This window comes from Natator depressus, chromosome 2 (assembly GCF_965152275.1).
Source record: "Natator depressus isolate rNatDep1 chromosome 2, rNatDep2.hap1, whole genome shotgun sequence".
Classification (NCBI taxonomy): Eukaryota; Metazoa; Chordata; order Testudines; family Cheloniidae; genus Natator; species Natator depressus.
Window position 1 is genome coordinate 227138245 of NC_134235.1, and position 16580 is coordinate 227154824.

At 40.3% G+C, this 16580-nt stretch overlaps 1 protein-coding gene across 2 annotated transcripts in view; it reads right to left on the reverse strand.

Moving 5' to 3' along the window:
- NEBL (nebulette) overlaps positions 1-12267 on the reverse strand; it is a 399859-nt gene extending 387592 nt beyond the window's left edge. The window contains exons 1-2 of one of the 2 annotated variants that reach the window (XM_074946053.1): positions 11858-12267; positions 10340-10434 (exon numbers count right to left, since the gene is read on the reverse strand). In XM_074946053.1, the coding sequence (XP_074802154.1) occupies positions 10340-10434; positions 11858-11926 (164 nt within the window). In that variant the 5' untranslated portion in view covers positions 11927-12267. The remainder of the gene's footprint in view (positions 1-10339; positions 10435-11857) is intronic. The other variant, XM_074946052.1, reaches the window with a different exon arrangement.
- Positions 12268-16580: the final 4313 nt, after the last annotated feature.

The window sequence follows — 16580 nt, forward strand, 5'->3', positions numbered from 1 at the left end:
CCCAGTGTATTTCAATTAAGTTTAAAAGCAGGGCCCCTATTTTTTTTCTCCCTTATGATCCACATTTATAGGTTAAAATGTTGGCGGAAATGGTGTTGTGAGCACCCATTTCTTAGTTTTTTCTGAGTAAAACTGGGAAAAAACCAAACAGCTACTACAAGGTCATACAGTCTTCTCTTTTCCAGAAAAAAAACAACTAGTACAAAATTACTTTACCCTTAAAAGTTAAAACAGTATGAATTTAGGTTTCATTTAAAAAACTGGCATCAAACCAGCGCATCTATATGAAAAATGTGGCCATGGAGAGCTTTAGAATGTAAAAGGCTACATCCCAACATTTGTCCTACCAAGAAAAGAAAACGGGTAGGAATCTTTGGCAACCGTGAAACAAAATCTAAAAGAGAAAATTGTCCAGAAACTGTAAAGCTATTTCCTTTGTTTAAGAAATACTCTGAAGTGATCACAATATGTTTTCCAGGTAATCCTTTGCAACAGTTCGTATGATCATTGGCCAAAAGTCTCAACAGTATTTTTTAATTGAAAGCTATGCTATGGATGTTCCTCACCAACCTGCAATACTGATAGTATATTTTCATCACTTCCTCAAACTTACATTATATGAGGCCAAATAGCAGGTCATGCACGTCCACTGCAACCAAGAACAGAAGATGGATTTTATTTTTTGAGTTTCTACACTGGATTCTCAACTTCCATGGTTCAGAGCACCCCTATCAGCAACAATAAAAGTTAGTTAGGCAACTAACCCACACCCTTCAGTCTACACCAATACTCAGAGAAATGATCTGTTCACCTTTCTCAATGTCAAGAGAGGAAGTGTCAGAGTGGAAAAAAAGAGATTGACTGAGCTGTAAACTAAAGGAGTAAATTTTTTTGGACTTGTAGGTTTAAGTTTTGATGGTACTTACGCAATGAACTAATGCTACTCTGGTGTTCAGGAACTCACTCAATGCATCCAGTTGTATGTACGTCTATTATATGAGTCACTGCCTAAAAACCACTAAATCTAGTGAGGTTCCTGTAAGTGTACCCCAACAATTACAAATACAACATTATTTATCAGTAGTTCTGCCAAGATTGTGATCTATCTGGATCTTCATGGCAAGAGTGTTTCCAACGACGTAACAAGTAAATAGCTCTGCATATTTATTATCACTATGAGACGATCACCCTGATTCTGTCATTTTCCATTAACTTCATTCATTTTGAAAACTCAAGGGGACTCAAAGTTGGAATATTTTCCTTCGTGCATAACAGAACACAGTTTATCATATCATTCAACATTCCTGAGAAAACTTCTTATGAGACAAAATATCGGCACTGGAATACAGAGCACCACAACGGAATTGTCAACAACCATATCAATACAGCAATAAGGATTTTACAAATGTGACAAAGATGAATTTAAAAGACACTTAGAAAAAAACAAAACAAAAAATGGGAATTGAAGTGGTCTAGAATTTTCAATGCCCATACCATCAAGTGACAATACCACGAGCAGAATATACCATCAGACATCATACAGGAATTACATATGTTCCAGTTTCTTCCACTTATCAATGTTTGACTCATTCAACTAAATGGATCTCGAATTACAACAAAAGTTCCTCTATTTTTATTGCTCTGCTACCTAAGTATTTTAGAAAACACAACCAAGGTGAATCTTGATCAGTCTCTTAGCCCTTACTTCCCACAGTTACACTCGATAGAAACATTAAGCTTCTACTGAGTATCAGCACAGGAAGAGATACTGGCAAGCAACAGAGTTCTTACCATTACTGAAATTCCTGCTCAAATTGTCCTAATATTCTCTCTCAATATCCACATATTGCTAAGAATTTTCACTCTTCTTCCTGTGATTACAGCTCCTGAGGGACTCTGTTCCCTCTCCCACACACACACACACACACTCTTACTTACCTGGGGGTGGGGAGGAGAAGAAACTATCTACACCAGAGGTTTTCAATGATGCCCACCCCCCAGGGGAACTAGAGGGAAGGCAAACGCATCTCCACCCTCTGACTCACTTCAGTGGGCCACCCAGCCTGTGGGTCAGTGTTAACATCTGCCAAGCCGCACCGATTTCCGCACCCAGCACTGGCTTCTCCCACAGAGACCACCACACATGCCTTCCCCCATCCTGAAAACCCGGGGGGGGCGAGGCAGATATTGGCCTTGCCCCACCAGTGCAGCCTTATTGTAAGGTAGAAGCAGCTGTGACAAAGTTCCTCCTCTGCCTTGGTGGGTCCTGCGCTTTTGAGTGGATTTGCTCACCTCAGAGGTTCATGGCAGCCCTCAGTTTGAATGGCAGGTTTGAACTTCTCGCAGAAGCGGCCACTAACCTAACCTCATCACTGGCCAGCATGAGGGGAAATGGAGAACAATCTCCACAGTCTCTGTTGTCCCACGTAGTGCCTTGGGGACAGGCCAGATCCCTTTCCAAATTAGACTTTCCCTTCTGGTGTTGCTCACAGACCAGGTTAACTCCTCCTTGTGTCCAATCAGGAGTTGGGGGGATGGGGGGAACCCGGGCCCACCCTCTACACCGGGTTCAAGCCCAGGGCCCTGTGGATAGCAGCTGTCTACGTCTCCTGTATCAGCTGCATGACAGCTACAGCTACAACTCCCTGGGCTACTTCCCCATGGCCTCCCCCCAGCACCTTCTTTATCCTCACCGCAGGATCTTCCTTCTGAGGCCTGATCACGCTTGCACTCCTCAGTACTGCAGTAGCACGCCATCTTACTCGCTGCTCCTTGCACACCCTCCACTAACTGAGGGGAGGTCCTTTTTAAACCAGGTGTCCTGATTAGTCTCCCTGCCACAACTGATTCTAGTATGTTCCAAATTGGCTCCAGGTGTCTTAATTAGCTTGCCTGTCTTAATTGGTTCTAGCAGGTTCCTGATTGCTCTATCACAGCCCCTGCTCTGGTCACTCAGGGAACAGATAACTATTCATCCAGTGGCCAGTATATTTGCCTTTTACCAGACTCCTGTACCCCACTGGTGTGGATCTGTCACACAGCCCACTGTTGAGGAAGCACTGGTTGTGCCACTAGTAAGTATCTCTGTAACAAACTTACAGGTGTAGATAACTTAATTAAAGTTGTGCTATGGTCTCTGTTAGGTTTATGAAAAGGCTATCAAGCATACTTTTGCATGTGTCTATTTTTGTCTCAGTTGGGGGGGGGGGGCACAACCAAAAATTTTAACTCAAAGTGGAGACTCAGCTCAAAAAGTTTGAAAACCGCTGATCTACACACTCTGATGACCAAAGACCATTTGAATGTTGAAAACTGTGTGTGTTTATTCAACCCAAAGCACACAGAAAACAAACTGCCCAATTTACAAGACAGCCAGACTCTTAAAGAGTATTGCTGAAGTAAAGTATTAGATATTGTGCAATTTGCAGACCTTCATAAAAATACAATTAATCTGCATAATGTTACTTATTTGCCACAGGGCTGTTCTAAATTATGCCAGCTTCTAATGGAACGCTGGGGCAATTACATCAACTGGGAAATTGCTGGAATGCAGCAACTCCAATCATAACTCCTACACTAGGGGAAACTGATAGGAGTGGTGTAGGGCTGGCTACCCTGGCTCTATACAAGCTGGAGATTCTTCCATGCAGAGGGGAAACTCTCAACTGCCCATTCGGGGCAGCTCTCCAGACCCTTTGCCCCACTAAAGGGGGTTTGGAACATAACCCAGAATTGGGACCACAATCTTCGTAAAAGTTCCAAGTGTCATTGAGAAGCTGGAGCATTATTCCTGTTTTTCTATTTCTTGTACTACTGTGAAGCTGATGGTTGCAGAAAACGTTTTGAACTTCACAATATCCCTCAAGGATCATGTCTTCAACAAGTAGTGTGCTGAACACTCATACGTCAGAAATTTAGAACTGTACCTAAGATGTTCTCATCTTTTCCATTTTATTTCCATAGTCTGAGCAAATGGCAAAGGCCTCTTTTGTCGTACTTTTCTCTTCACTGCTGAATGCCATCAGCAGCAAGTTGGACATATACTCTGTTTTCAAATTAAGACTTTATAGAATTAAATAGGAATGCATTTTTCCCTGCATGGAAGCTTGTAGATATCAGGTTATTTGTAACATTTGAACAAATAGTTTGTGTTACTGTCAACAATTATTAAGTTCTTCCTTAATTTTCTCCTCTTTCTTCAGTTACAGTGGTAGCACTGGACCTACAAGTTTAAGTCTGTTTCCAGGACATGGGAAGAGCTTCAGTCAATTCCTTTGAACTGTTCATTTTGTGGTATATTGAAGGCTATGTTGTTAGCATAAAAAAAGGTTAGCAACCTGGTAAGAAAATGTAAATCTTTGTCTTTCAGATGAGATGTGGAGGGGGGAGGTGATTGTTAGTTGGTTTTTTGCATACTCACCAATTGATTTTTGCCATTTGGGGATGGCTGTGACTAACAAAGTTTACTCCAAATAAAGCTGATGATCAAAAGCTTCTAGAAGACCTACTATAAGAAATTACATCATAATATCAGCTATTTTTCCAATTATGACAATAAACAACTCTCATTTGCAGGATCAAACTCAATATTCTGTTATTTCACTTCACTAAGCAATTTGATCAGGAAGAATACAAAGAAACTGGCTATCTGGACTTTTTCAGAGGAGCACGAATCCTCTCTTGCTACTCAACTCTTGACTATTTACATTTTATTTGAGAAGAATTACCCATTTTCATTAGTAAACGTCCATTCCATTTCTTGTCTCCTATTATTTATTTCAATCTTAGGCATACAGAGTCAGAAACATATAGCCTAATATTTGGTAATCATTAAACACTAATAATTAATCAGTCATTTACAGTTGATCATTAGCTTTCACTTTCATTACAATTAGAATGAGAAACAATCCCCTAGTGAATTCAATATTGAAAAATAAGCTTTATCTAGAACCATGTTAGGAGATATAATGGCAACTTTCCAGAATTTTCCTGACTATAGGAAATCAAGCCCTCTGTAGTTTCACATTCAATCCCCCATATACAAAATCCAGTGACAGTGGACTATATGCACTAGCCACACCTCTCTCCCCAGTTACCAATTAGTCCCATCCACTCCCCACCCCATGTAAGCATCTAGATAGTTCTATAACTTTATATTGCCTCCCAACAGACATTACAAGAACCTTAACAGTTTCATCTCTTCCCTTTAACTTTGGCTCCTAATGTTTCTAATACCAAAATCTTTCAAATATATGTTTGTATAAATACTTCAAAGAAACACGTTTAAAACCAAGGTAAAAATCTAGAACACCCAATGTACTGGTGTTTTTTCTCCCGAGCATAAATAGCCCATACTAAGACTGATGACGGTGGATTTTGATTCCACAGGAAGTTATATAATCAGTCCATATGGTAGCCATCATGAATAAAAACATCAATGAAGTTGTACTGTGTGGAGATGAGTACACGTTTTTAGATGCTGACCATCCTGGAAGGATTTATCCCATCAGTAACGTTGGATGCCTTTGGCAGAACGGTATAACTGGTCTGCATAGGTTATAGCTGTTTGTTTTTGTTAATTTCTACAAAATCTAAGACATGTTTTGTTGGCTGAATTTGTCAAGCAGGAAGCCTGTTTTCATCACCAGGGTATAGCCCATGCTTAAAAAATGTGTGTGTTTCATTTTCTACAAGATAAAAATGCTTTGCATTAAAAAATAGTCTCTTATTTTGGTCTGGTGAAAGTGTCTGATAAATTTCTTTCTATTAAATTAGGTAATGCAAACCTAAGTTACAAAACAAAAAATAAAAACAAACCTTGGAGATTCATTTTTTAATTCTACACAAATGAATATTTATAAGAATAAGTCACTATATCACGATCACAGAGGATTCAGTGATTTAACAAGCTTAAGAACTATTATGTACAACCAGCTGCTGCCAAAATGTTATTTACTTCCTAACACCAACTATTAAGTTATTTAAAGTTGTGTGGAATCAGCACTGTGTTTGTACAGAAAAAGGTAAGATGGGTTTTCTTCCTGTGGTTGCCATATATACAATAAGCAATTTTATAATACTTTTCATTTATAGATCTTAAAACACTCCACAGAGAAAAGTGTCATTAGCCACATTTCACCGATTAGGCACAGAAATGTTGAATGACTTGCCTGAAGTCTCTCAGTGCACCAAAGGCGGAACAAAATTGTAACCCAGATCTGACAATCATGTGCCCCATGTATTAGACACCAAAAAAAAAAAAAAGTCTTACATGTAAGAGAGTTTGTAGAGGAATGTGAATTGGGTGAACTGAAACCTTAAATACTATTATTATATGTATTATGATAGCACCTAGAGACCCCAACAGAGATCAAAGCACCTTTTTCCAAGCACTGTGCAAACAAACAGCCTCGGTCTACCCTTAAAATTTAGATCAACTTAGCTACACCACTCAGGGGTCTGAAAAATTCACATCCGAGAACCATAGTGAGCCGACCTCCATCGACCTATCACTGTTCAAGAAGGAGGGTCACTTACACTGAAGGAAAAAACCATTCCATCAACATAGGAAGTGTCTATACTTTGGCATTAAAGCAGCAGAGCTATAAAAACCGTGTGCCACTGAAACACCCATTGTGTAGACGTCCACAGTAAGGAACAAACGAAGACTCTGTCTACAGTACAGCCTATATTAGCAAAACTTATGTTGCTCAGGGGAGTAAATATTCCACCCCCGAGTGACATAAGTTACACCAACATAAGCGGTCACGTGCATAACACTATGTCGTCAGGAGAGCGTCTCTCACCAACATAGCTTATGCTGCTCACAGAGGTGGTTTTTTGCGCCGATGGAAGAGAGCTCTCCCATCAGCATAGAGTCTTCACCAGACGCACTGCAGCGTTGCAACTGTATCAGTACAGCTGTGCTGCTACAGCAGCATACGTATAGACGTATCCTAAATAAATAAGACAGACAAAGGGTGGAAGAAAAGAAGTGGTAGCATCCCCATTTTGCTGACGGGTAAACTGAGGCAAAGAGCTTACGTGACTTGCCCATAATCACATAGGAAATCTGTGGCAGAAAGAGACAACTGAACCCAGATTTCAAATCCCGTCCAGCTCCTTACCCACAACACAGTTCTTCCTTTCATACTAACAGCACATCTAAGCATGGTGCAGGCAAAGTTCTCCTCACAGCTGTTGAGGAATTTTTGCAGTAGAGTTGCTCCTTCAGTAAACAACATATAAAAGGAATTTCAAGTACATAATGTGAGAGGAACATAGCCTTGACATCTCTGCTGGTTCTAGTACAGCAGAAATTATCCTTTCTATCAACATGACCTGATCACAAGAACTGCATAAAATCATCAGCTAGAAATCAGACGGACCACTAAAACAGATTTCTTACTTGTCTATAAAAAATGTGAACTTTGTATGTGTGCTTAGCTGTGTTTTATTCCAAAGTGTAGTGAATTAAACTATTTCATATAATCTAGTCCTCCCTGGTCCATTAATTCCCTCCATTGTGCCCCACCAAAACAAAGCATAGTTTGAAGTCAACACATTCACAGATCAGTATCTGTTACTGTTATTTCTAATGGAAAATGAAGTTGGTTTCAACAGTTCCATTTCTTCAAGTACAATAAACAAGCGAAATGGGTAAGAAGAAAGGCAAATATCTGCACAATGGAGTGGAAAATAAAGTTCAAAATACAATGTAGCTAATACATTAACTTAGGAACTAATAAAGAGGCACTGAAATTACTGAGGCTGTATGCATTTTGAGTTATCTAAATGAAAAGTTAACTATGGCTTTCACGCCTATTAAATGGTTTTAGTGTTGTTCTTCCATTAAAATGATTTGCGCATAATTCTGTACTTTTTCCTATAAATTATACTCGTACTGATGGATGGCCTCAGTTACTTGTCTAATAATAACTATTTTTGTCAAGCACTTCCAGTAGCCTAAGTAAATTTACATTTGCAGATTTTATGATCAAGCAATAATTGACCCAACAGGGGTTTCAGCTGTCTCCTACTGATGAACACTAAAGAAGGTAAATCTCATTTAAAATATTTATATTAGTGTTACTTAACTAAGTAACTTTAATTATGTTATCAATCAGATGTAAGATTCAGGAGTCAAAAGGTAATAATTCAAATAAACAAACTACATTTTCAAAATACCATTTTGCATTACATCAAACTGGTGTCTCATTTTTCCCTGAAAAGCATTCAACATTTGTTCAGACCAACATTTATTACTCCTATTAAAAATATTACTCTGCTTTACATGGTTCAACAATAAGACACATGCAAATCAATACTTTGAGCATTTGCGTAAACTAATATTCACAAACCCACTACAAGTTTGACAAAATTTAAGAACAAAGAGTAGAAAACTTTACAATCTCAGAATACTAACCTTTACAATGTTCTTACATTATTTTTACTAATTCAGCTCTCATTTTCTGAATCATGGTCTTCCATATTATACATACTAGCTCCTCCTGACTAATTTGAACAGTGATTGTTACATATTTCTGTTTTTTAAAAAGGGCAATAAATTCCTCTTTAAGGATCACTATTACATGCAAAGTTTATTAAATCGGCTAACAGGAAGAATAGTACCTTACATGTTAGTAGCACTTATTCTTCTCACCCCCCACTCTGAAAGATCTCAGCATGCATTAGACTCCACAGAAGAGCATCACTTCCCCAACTGAAACGTAGGCACCTACGGCATGGAAATACTGCACCTACCATGCACCCACAGCATGGAGGAATTTTCTGTTGGAGAGTAGGTTATTAAATATAAATAACCAATTGAAACTACTTTGGAAGTTTTAAGTGAGCAGAATACCAGAGTTGAAATGTAGCCATGACAAGGGACACACAAAAATGTGCTCTTCCAAGAAGTACCAAAGTATCATGAGCTCTGTAATGACCACAAGTTATATGGGTCTCTATTTCAGACTTCATCCAAAAGACAACACTTCCAACAGCAGAGTACCATCCAGAACCATGCTGGGGCATTGACTGACTCAAAGGGAAGTGTGCCACCTACTGAATCATCACCACCACATCCTGTAACCCTGTTTTTATCCTGCAAGTACTGATGAAGCCTATACACGTGTAATGTAAGAGGTCTGAGTTCGCTATAATCCTGCAGGAAGAACTAGAAACTTAGGAATAGGAAAATAAATTCCTAAAATGTGATTATACACACTCAAAGGAAAATCTTCAAGGTTTGGCAGCAGAGTAGCAACATTTATTGAAAATCTTCATATTTTTATAGTACACAGGGATTTTTATATTTTTAAATGATTTTATCATAGAACAGAATAAGCATTAGCTAGTTACAAGTTATTGGACTGTTCTGTATGGGTCCATAGTAAAGTGTTACACTGATGAAATAAAGCTTTTAGGATAATACTTTTTTGACAAATATTTTGTGTATTAATACTTTTGGCATGGAAATGATCACAATATGAGCATATTCTTTAAAGGGACATTAAGGTCAAATTTGGTCCATATTTTACAAAAAAAAATACACTTTTAAAAAAGCAAAGAATAAATGTTTCCAAAGCTTAAAAAATACACACTCGAATGTACCAAGCAAATGTTACGGCATGGTACAAACAACAACAGGAACATATTTTATATGCCAAAATGTTCCCTTATAGTATTTGCAACCCAAACACAGAAGCTCTGTACTAGTTCATTAGAACTAGAAGATAAGATTGTGGTCAGATTCTGGTCAGACAAAAGTGAAACTGACTAAGCTATTTTGGATATCAAAGCTGAGATAAATGCAGAAGGTAAGCAGATGGCAAGAACAGCAAAAAGTAAAATGAATTTCAAGAGTATCCAGCTTTAGTAAACCAAGGTGTTGTTTGAACAACAGAAATAAGGATTTTTACCAAAAAAAAAGTTTTTAATTTTACAGTTCCCCAGTAAAATTCTTACCAGAAGTGAAATTTTTTGTATCTAAAATATTGATTATAGACCTAAACATGCATGGAGCTCTGTGTGAGGGAAATCTCTCTATTCTTGCAGATTCCCAGTTAAATTAATGGGGTTCAGCACACTCATTGCAGAATTGTGTTTTTATGGAGAAATTTGATATTACAGCATATATATTAAAACAGTCAATAAAAATAGTCATCTTTATTAAATCAAAAGATAAATTGCTGCTTAGGACTGCACGTCCACACCTATGTAATACAATTAACCAACTTTTTTAAGCAATACAATTCATGTTTGTGCTCTGATACTCTCCCTAACCAGCTAGTTTCTCAAATGCATTTCTGCAAGACTTGACATTTATTATACTTACGCATTGCAATATGGTTTCTTTTCATATCCTTTGTAGTTGTTCATGTTTAAAGCCATTTTGCAGACTTCACAATGGAAGCATCCTTTATGCCAGTACTGTAAAGAAATTTAAATTATAGTTAATTAAAATATTGATGTTTCCAGGGCTAATTTTTTAAGTTAAAATTGTATTTAAATACTTAGTGTAAGTCAATATTTTTGCAAACTAGGAGAGGTTTTTTACCACTAGAACATTTAATAAGTATTTCTGTAAATTAAAGCGTTTTACTTTTTTATGCAACTGTAAGCACTTCTGAAACAACTCCAAATCCCATAAATTCTCTAGTAAAGTGAATGCCAAGATCTCAGCAGCTTAACCTTAATGGAATTATTTTAAGGACAACTGAAGCAGAATGTTCACATTTTGATTAGTACAATATCAATAAAATGTTTTCTAAAAACTGTCAATACTACATGGATAAAACCACTAATTAATATGTTGTTGGTATACGAAATATAAACTACATTTAATACACAATAGTATTTTCATCCAACAGCCACTACTCCCTTTCCAGGATGTGTGGGGGTGTCAATCTGGAGCACCCCTCACAGTCTTAATGCTTGTACACTTATGAAATGACCAGGCTTCATGATAACTAATATTAAACAGGAATACTATCAAGGGAAAGGTCATCACTCTTGCCCTGGTGTGGTTTAATGATCAGCCACAGCAGAACTGCTGTGTGATATGCTGTTGAAGCATCTCAGCTGCGTCAACCTGGGAAGAAATATGGTATAGCTCACAGGGGTTTCACCTTTGAATATAACTTCCTTTAGGAAAAGAGAAGAAAAGGACTCTATGATCTATTCTCCAAAACGTTGTCCTCTTATAGGCATTAGATTAAGGGCTGTTGTCTGAAACAGTCATAAAACCCTGTTGTGCTTGACTGGTGAATGGGCATTTGAATCTTGGTCTCAATTCTGGGTTCCCTAGCATGTATTCATAGCAATGCGTCAGCAGCGGCAGTGCTAGGACATGCTAATTACTATCTGCCTATTTCCTTGCGATTAGGAGAGGAGCAGATTCCAGCGCAGCGACAGGCAGAGGTGCGGTACGTTATTTGCAACCTGCAGGTATTGTACTCTCTCCCTGTTTTGTTTTAAGGCACATCGGTTGGATCCCTGCAGCAACAGCCGAGCTCCCCGGAAGAAAGAGATACTATTGCACCGCTTCTCCAAGGCGACTGCCCCCCTCCCCCTAGTGACTAAACATTAGCCCTTCCAAACAGCTCCCCCTCCCCCACACCCCCAGCATGGGCGCCTGCTTCAGGGGCCGGTTTGCTGTTTTCCTCTCATTTCAGACGACGTACTTATTCCAGCAGGCAAAATGGTGATACTTGGGGGGAAGGGAGCACATCCCAGTGACACCCTCTTGGTCACCATCCTCAGCCCCAAGCTCACCCATCTGTCACCTCCTCCCTTGTCCCCGCGCCGCGTCCTCCCCCCCGTGCCCCGTCCCCTTCGGCGGGGCGCCCAGCACCTTATCCAGGCAGTTGACTTTTTCCGTGGGATAGACGACTTTGCCACAGCGGGCGCACTGGGGGTTCATTTTTCAGGCTCCTGGCGAGCAGCGGCGGCGGCAGCGGCTCTGCAACTGGCCCCGGCGGTGGAAGCAGCTCCCGGGAGCCGCTGTAGCATCCCCGCCCCGCGCGGGCGAGAGGGCAGCCGAGCCGGGCGTCCTCAGGGGCGGCGGGCGAGCGAGAAGGTCATCGGCGGAGGCGCTGCTCCAGCTGACTGCAGCGCGGCAGCATGTGCGAGTGGGAGGGAGCGAGGGGAGCCCGTGTCCCCCGCCTGCCTCCACCCGCCTCCTCCGCTCGGTGCCTGCGCTCTGGGCTCCCCGCGCCGACGGGCTGGGTGACTCACGCTGCTCGCAGCTCCCGGCGCCCTTCGCCGCGCAGGAACAAGCCAAGCCCACCAACGCGCCGCAGCGAGCCAGCCCAGCCGGCGGAGCGCAGCCGGGGCGCCCCCGCGCGGCGAGGGCAGTGGCCGCCGCACCTTCTCCGCAGCGGGGCGCTGCCTGCAACCTGCTGGGCGGCCGGAGAGGCAGCGGGTGACAGAGACACCCCGGCTGCCAACACAGCGGTCAACGATCCTCAGCTGCGGCTGGGAACGGGTCGCTTGGTGGCATTTCATCGTCATATTCTGGGTTGCCAACCCTCCAGGATTGTCCTGGAGTCCCCAGGCATTAAATATGTCATCTGAGGAAAACTCCAGGCACCCGTCTAACCAGACTTGGCACCCCTAGTCCTGCTTCGTATTTCCATAACCCCATTCAAGGGGCAACTTACGGCCCTTTACAAACTTAGGCCCAGAGCCTGAAGTCAGAGCCCCACCAACGGTGCCTTGAGGCCGTGTGTAGGTGGAGCTGCTGGATCAGGGCACTAATTATACTGTGACCAGCTCCAGTGTATCTAACCCCCTGACTGGGATGGGTGGAGGTCAGAACCTTTGGCAAAGGATTTTGAAATTGGGAAAGATGGCTGTGTTTTGAATTGGAACAAAACTCAAACATTTGAAAATTTTCCCTGAAGGAAAATTTGGGGGAGGATGGAGTCATTTTGGATCAGTTCACTCACTGTGGTTTGATTGCAATTTTTTTTCATATTATAATACACTACAAAAAAGGGAAACAAAAAGTCATTTCAAAATGAAAAAAATGTTTCCTTCCCAAAGTGTGGAAATAGGACATTTTGGCACTGTCAGAAGTTATAGTTTTTTTCTCCAAAATGAAATTTTGGCAAAATTGACACAGTTTTGTGAAGCATTTTGATAGAACTGCATTTTTTGACAGAAAATGGTTCTGACAAAGTTTTTCCAACCAACTTTACACCTGACAAAAGTAGGTCAAGCTGTATCAGGATCAACACATACACTTGGGTTTCCCTCTTCACTATCTTATACCTCCCACCTTTTCTGGCCTCACGTTGCTGGTCCTTACTCAGGTTGAATAGTACTTATGCATATCCTTAGTCCCATCAAGTACTCATGTATGTGAGTGAGACTGGCAGTGATACTGGCAGAATCAGACTCTGAGAGTAGGCTTTAGCAATTTATTTTAATCCAATTGTTATTAGTGCTTGGGGAATGTTATGGCAAAAGTCTTGTGTTTTTGCCTTGAACACAGTCCTCTTTAACAAATTGGTATGCAAACCATCCCAACAGGAGCACTTTATCCACTGACGTGCAACCATTTCTGGGGTGAAGTACTACAACTCTTCAACAGTACAAAGCAGTACTCCACATTGTGACAAGAAGTGAAGATGAAGTATATTTGTTAGGTAGTCAGAATGAAATCAGCTAAACTAGAACTTGGCTATAACTCCTGGTTTAGCAGCCCAACTCTTATAAAAGGGGACATGGGATCTTTAATAAAAAATGTACATTCACCCCCATCAATTGTTTTCAAGCATGGGAAGTACTGCCAAACAAATTAAGTAAAATTCAGTTTAGAACAGTATAAAATAGATGCTTACCAATTATGAGGTCACAAATATCATTAGCACTTGTGGCTTATAATATTGGGTTTCTGTCTCCACTAGCTGTAAATACTTTAAACCCAGTAAGGTAATAAATGTGCAGATGGTGTTTCTGCAGAGAAAACAGATTTGTAGAAAATTGTGTGGATGAATACCATCTCTTATAACTTTCTTGGCGAAATAGAAGATTGCAAACTAGCCCAACTAGTGCACCACTCCTGAAATCTGATCTGTAGGTAATGGTACTCCCGATCCCAAAAATTCAAGAATCAAAATGTCTTTTAATTTAAATGTTTTACAAATTCTCATCTATAAAATGGGTAAATTATAATTACCTCTCCTAAGGTAGAGGCATGAGGCCTGCAGATACATTAACAGTCAGTGGAACAGCTAGAGCTAGGAGTCAGTCTTCTGGCTTGCAAATCAGTGCATGTTCCCTAAGGTGACACGGTATTGCATGGAGAAGGGTCCCCTGTGAAAATCATGAAGACAGGAGTTGTGAAGAGCTCCTACTTGCAGTAAGTTTGCAAAAAAATCAGCAACAGTGTAGACATTTCTGCCTGCACTGAATCCCATAGAACACAATGGGGTTGTGTTTGGGCATAAGGACCTGCCCTTGCAGATCACTCTGGAGAATAGGGACCTATGTTTGCGACCTGGAACATGGCTGCTTTTCTGCTGGGGTGGGCAGCAGTTCTCTATAGTTAAGGCCATTACTAACTTTTCAGGGCTTGGAAAAATGATTTTTTCATTAATTCTTGCAGATTTTAATCATGGTTTCTGAAAGTGGAGTTGATTGTGGTTTGTCCTGACTTACATGTGCAATTAAACTATTCTGCACTACTTCAGCTGTGCTCACTGTCATCCTTGGATAATTTTCCTGCCGTAGAAAGCCTATGGAGGTGGTAGTCAACAAAATATCAGTAGATTAAATACTCAAGAGGTTCTAGTCTAAGATTGTAAAAAACCAACATTGGATTTATTGGTAATGATACTGGTTTCTATCATCTTCATATCAAATATGCTCCTTTTACAAGTAAAAGGTTGGGACTACTTGCAGAGTAAGGTACTGCACTCAACGTAAGGAGGGCAGAATCAGCCTGTTAGGCTTGGATATTGGCTAAAGTACATACTAAGTATGTTACAATGTGTAGAGAGGAGGATAGTCTTGCAGCCAGATTAAGGCCCTGAAGAGGGAATATGAGGTGGAGCCTTTAGGTATTACTATAATACTGATAAGTAAATGTTGGAAAAGACTTTGCTGAAAGCTGTGGCTATACTTAACTATGTGGAGAGGACAAAAAAATGAAACTCACATCAATGGGCACAGGAAAAGTCAGTCAGTTTCTCCCTCTGTCTGAGTTTACTTTTAACCACATCAAAAAGAAACTCTGCAGAGTTACATTTCCAATAGAAACAATACAACTTTGACATGATTCTGCTTAAGGCTGTCTGGGGTGGTGTTACAGAAATGTGCATTTAAATTGTCCACTGGGAAAGCATTCACCCTTAATATAGAACATATACAAGGGTCAGAGGAAATATGTTTCCAACTTTGGTTCTAGACAAGCTAAGCTTAGAGGCTCTATGTTTTCATAGGTAAACTGTAACAAAAGTAACTGTTTAGACACCATTATTTTCTGTAACATGATTCCAACAGTATAAATCTATAGAAAAATCTTGATAGATGGTTTTATAGATCAGTAACAGTGCTTTCTATTTAACTCTTGAGATAAAGCAAGGTAATTCTAAAAGTGGTCAGCCAATCACCAAAGTTTCACAGGGCCTGATCTGCCGCTTGAGTATTATGTGAACAAGAATAACCTTAGCATAGCATGTAAAGTAGTACTAATGGGCAGGCAATCATGTAGAGTCAGCAAGCACAATAAAATATAAAAATTACATCCTAGCAGAACTTGGCACATGCCTCTATAGTACAAAATAGAAAGGAGACAATGTTTTTCAGAGCAATTATAAAGGGACAATTCCATTATTTTAGGTATGAAGGAGTGAGAATTTCCTTTTACTCATGGGTCTCTCCTTTTCCACTTTCATGAACACTTGACTAAAATGTTCTCCTCAGATTCTGACACAAAACAGAGATTTGGTTCTTACCTATGACTGCAGGGATAAAGTAACTGAAATATGACCTAGTAAGGAATGACTTTGGTCACCTGGAGCACCACCTTGTTAAAGCAGAGGATTGTTAATACTCAGCTCACTTGTCTTGTGCACTGTTGGCTGAACCTGAAATGGTGCATTTACAAATTTGTGAGGATAAGGCATATTCAAAAAGTTGTGTAGGTCAAATCCCAATGTGTGTGCATCAAGCAGCAGATGGGCACAGATTTGCTTTTCAAAAGGGAGTGGCTGGACATGCATAGAGTACATGCACACCAATGCTTGGGTGCACACAAACAAGTGGGACAGCTGGCATAGGTTCAGGGATAGCCATACAAAGATGGTTCAGAATTGTGCAAAGGATACTGTGTTTTTGGCAAGCACAGCCCAAGGACATAGGTAGAGTGGGCCTCCAGCCAGGAAGCTACATTTACATGCCTTTTACCTGGCACATTATGTTTTATAGAGCCCAAACTATGCAACAGCAGTTAACATAACATTCACTAGCATATGCTAAGGTGAACAAAGGGAGTGCTTACACAACCTTTATATTAAGCCTAAATGGCATGTAGTTTTAGAACCCACAGGGAATGAGCAGTGTGAACA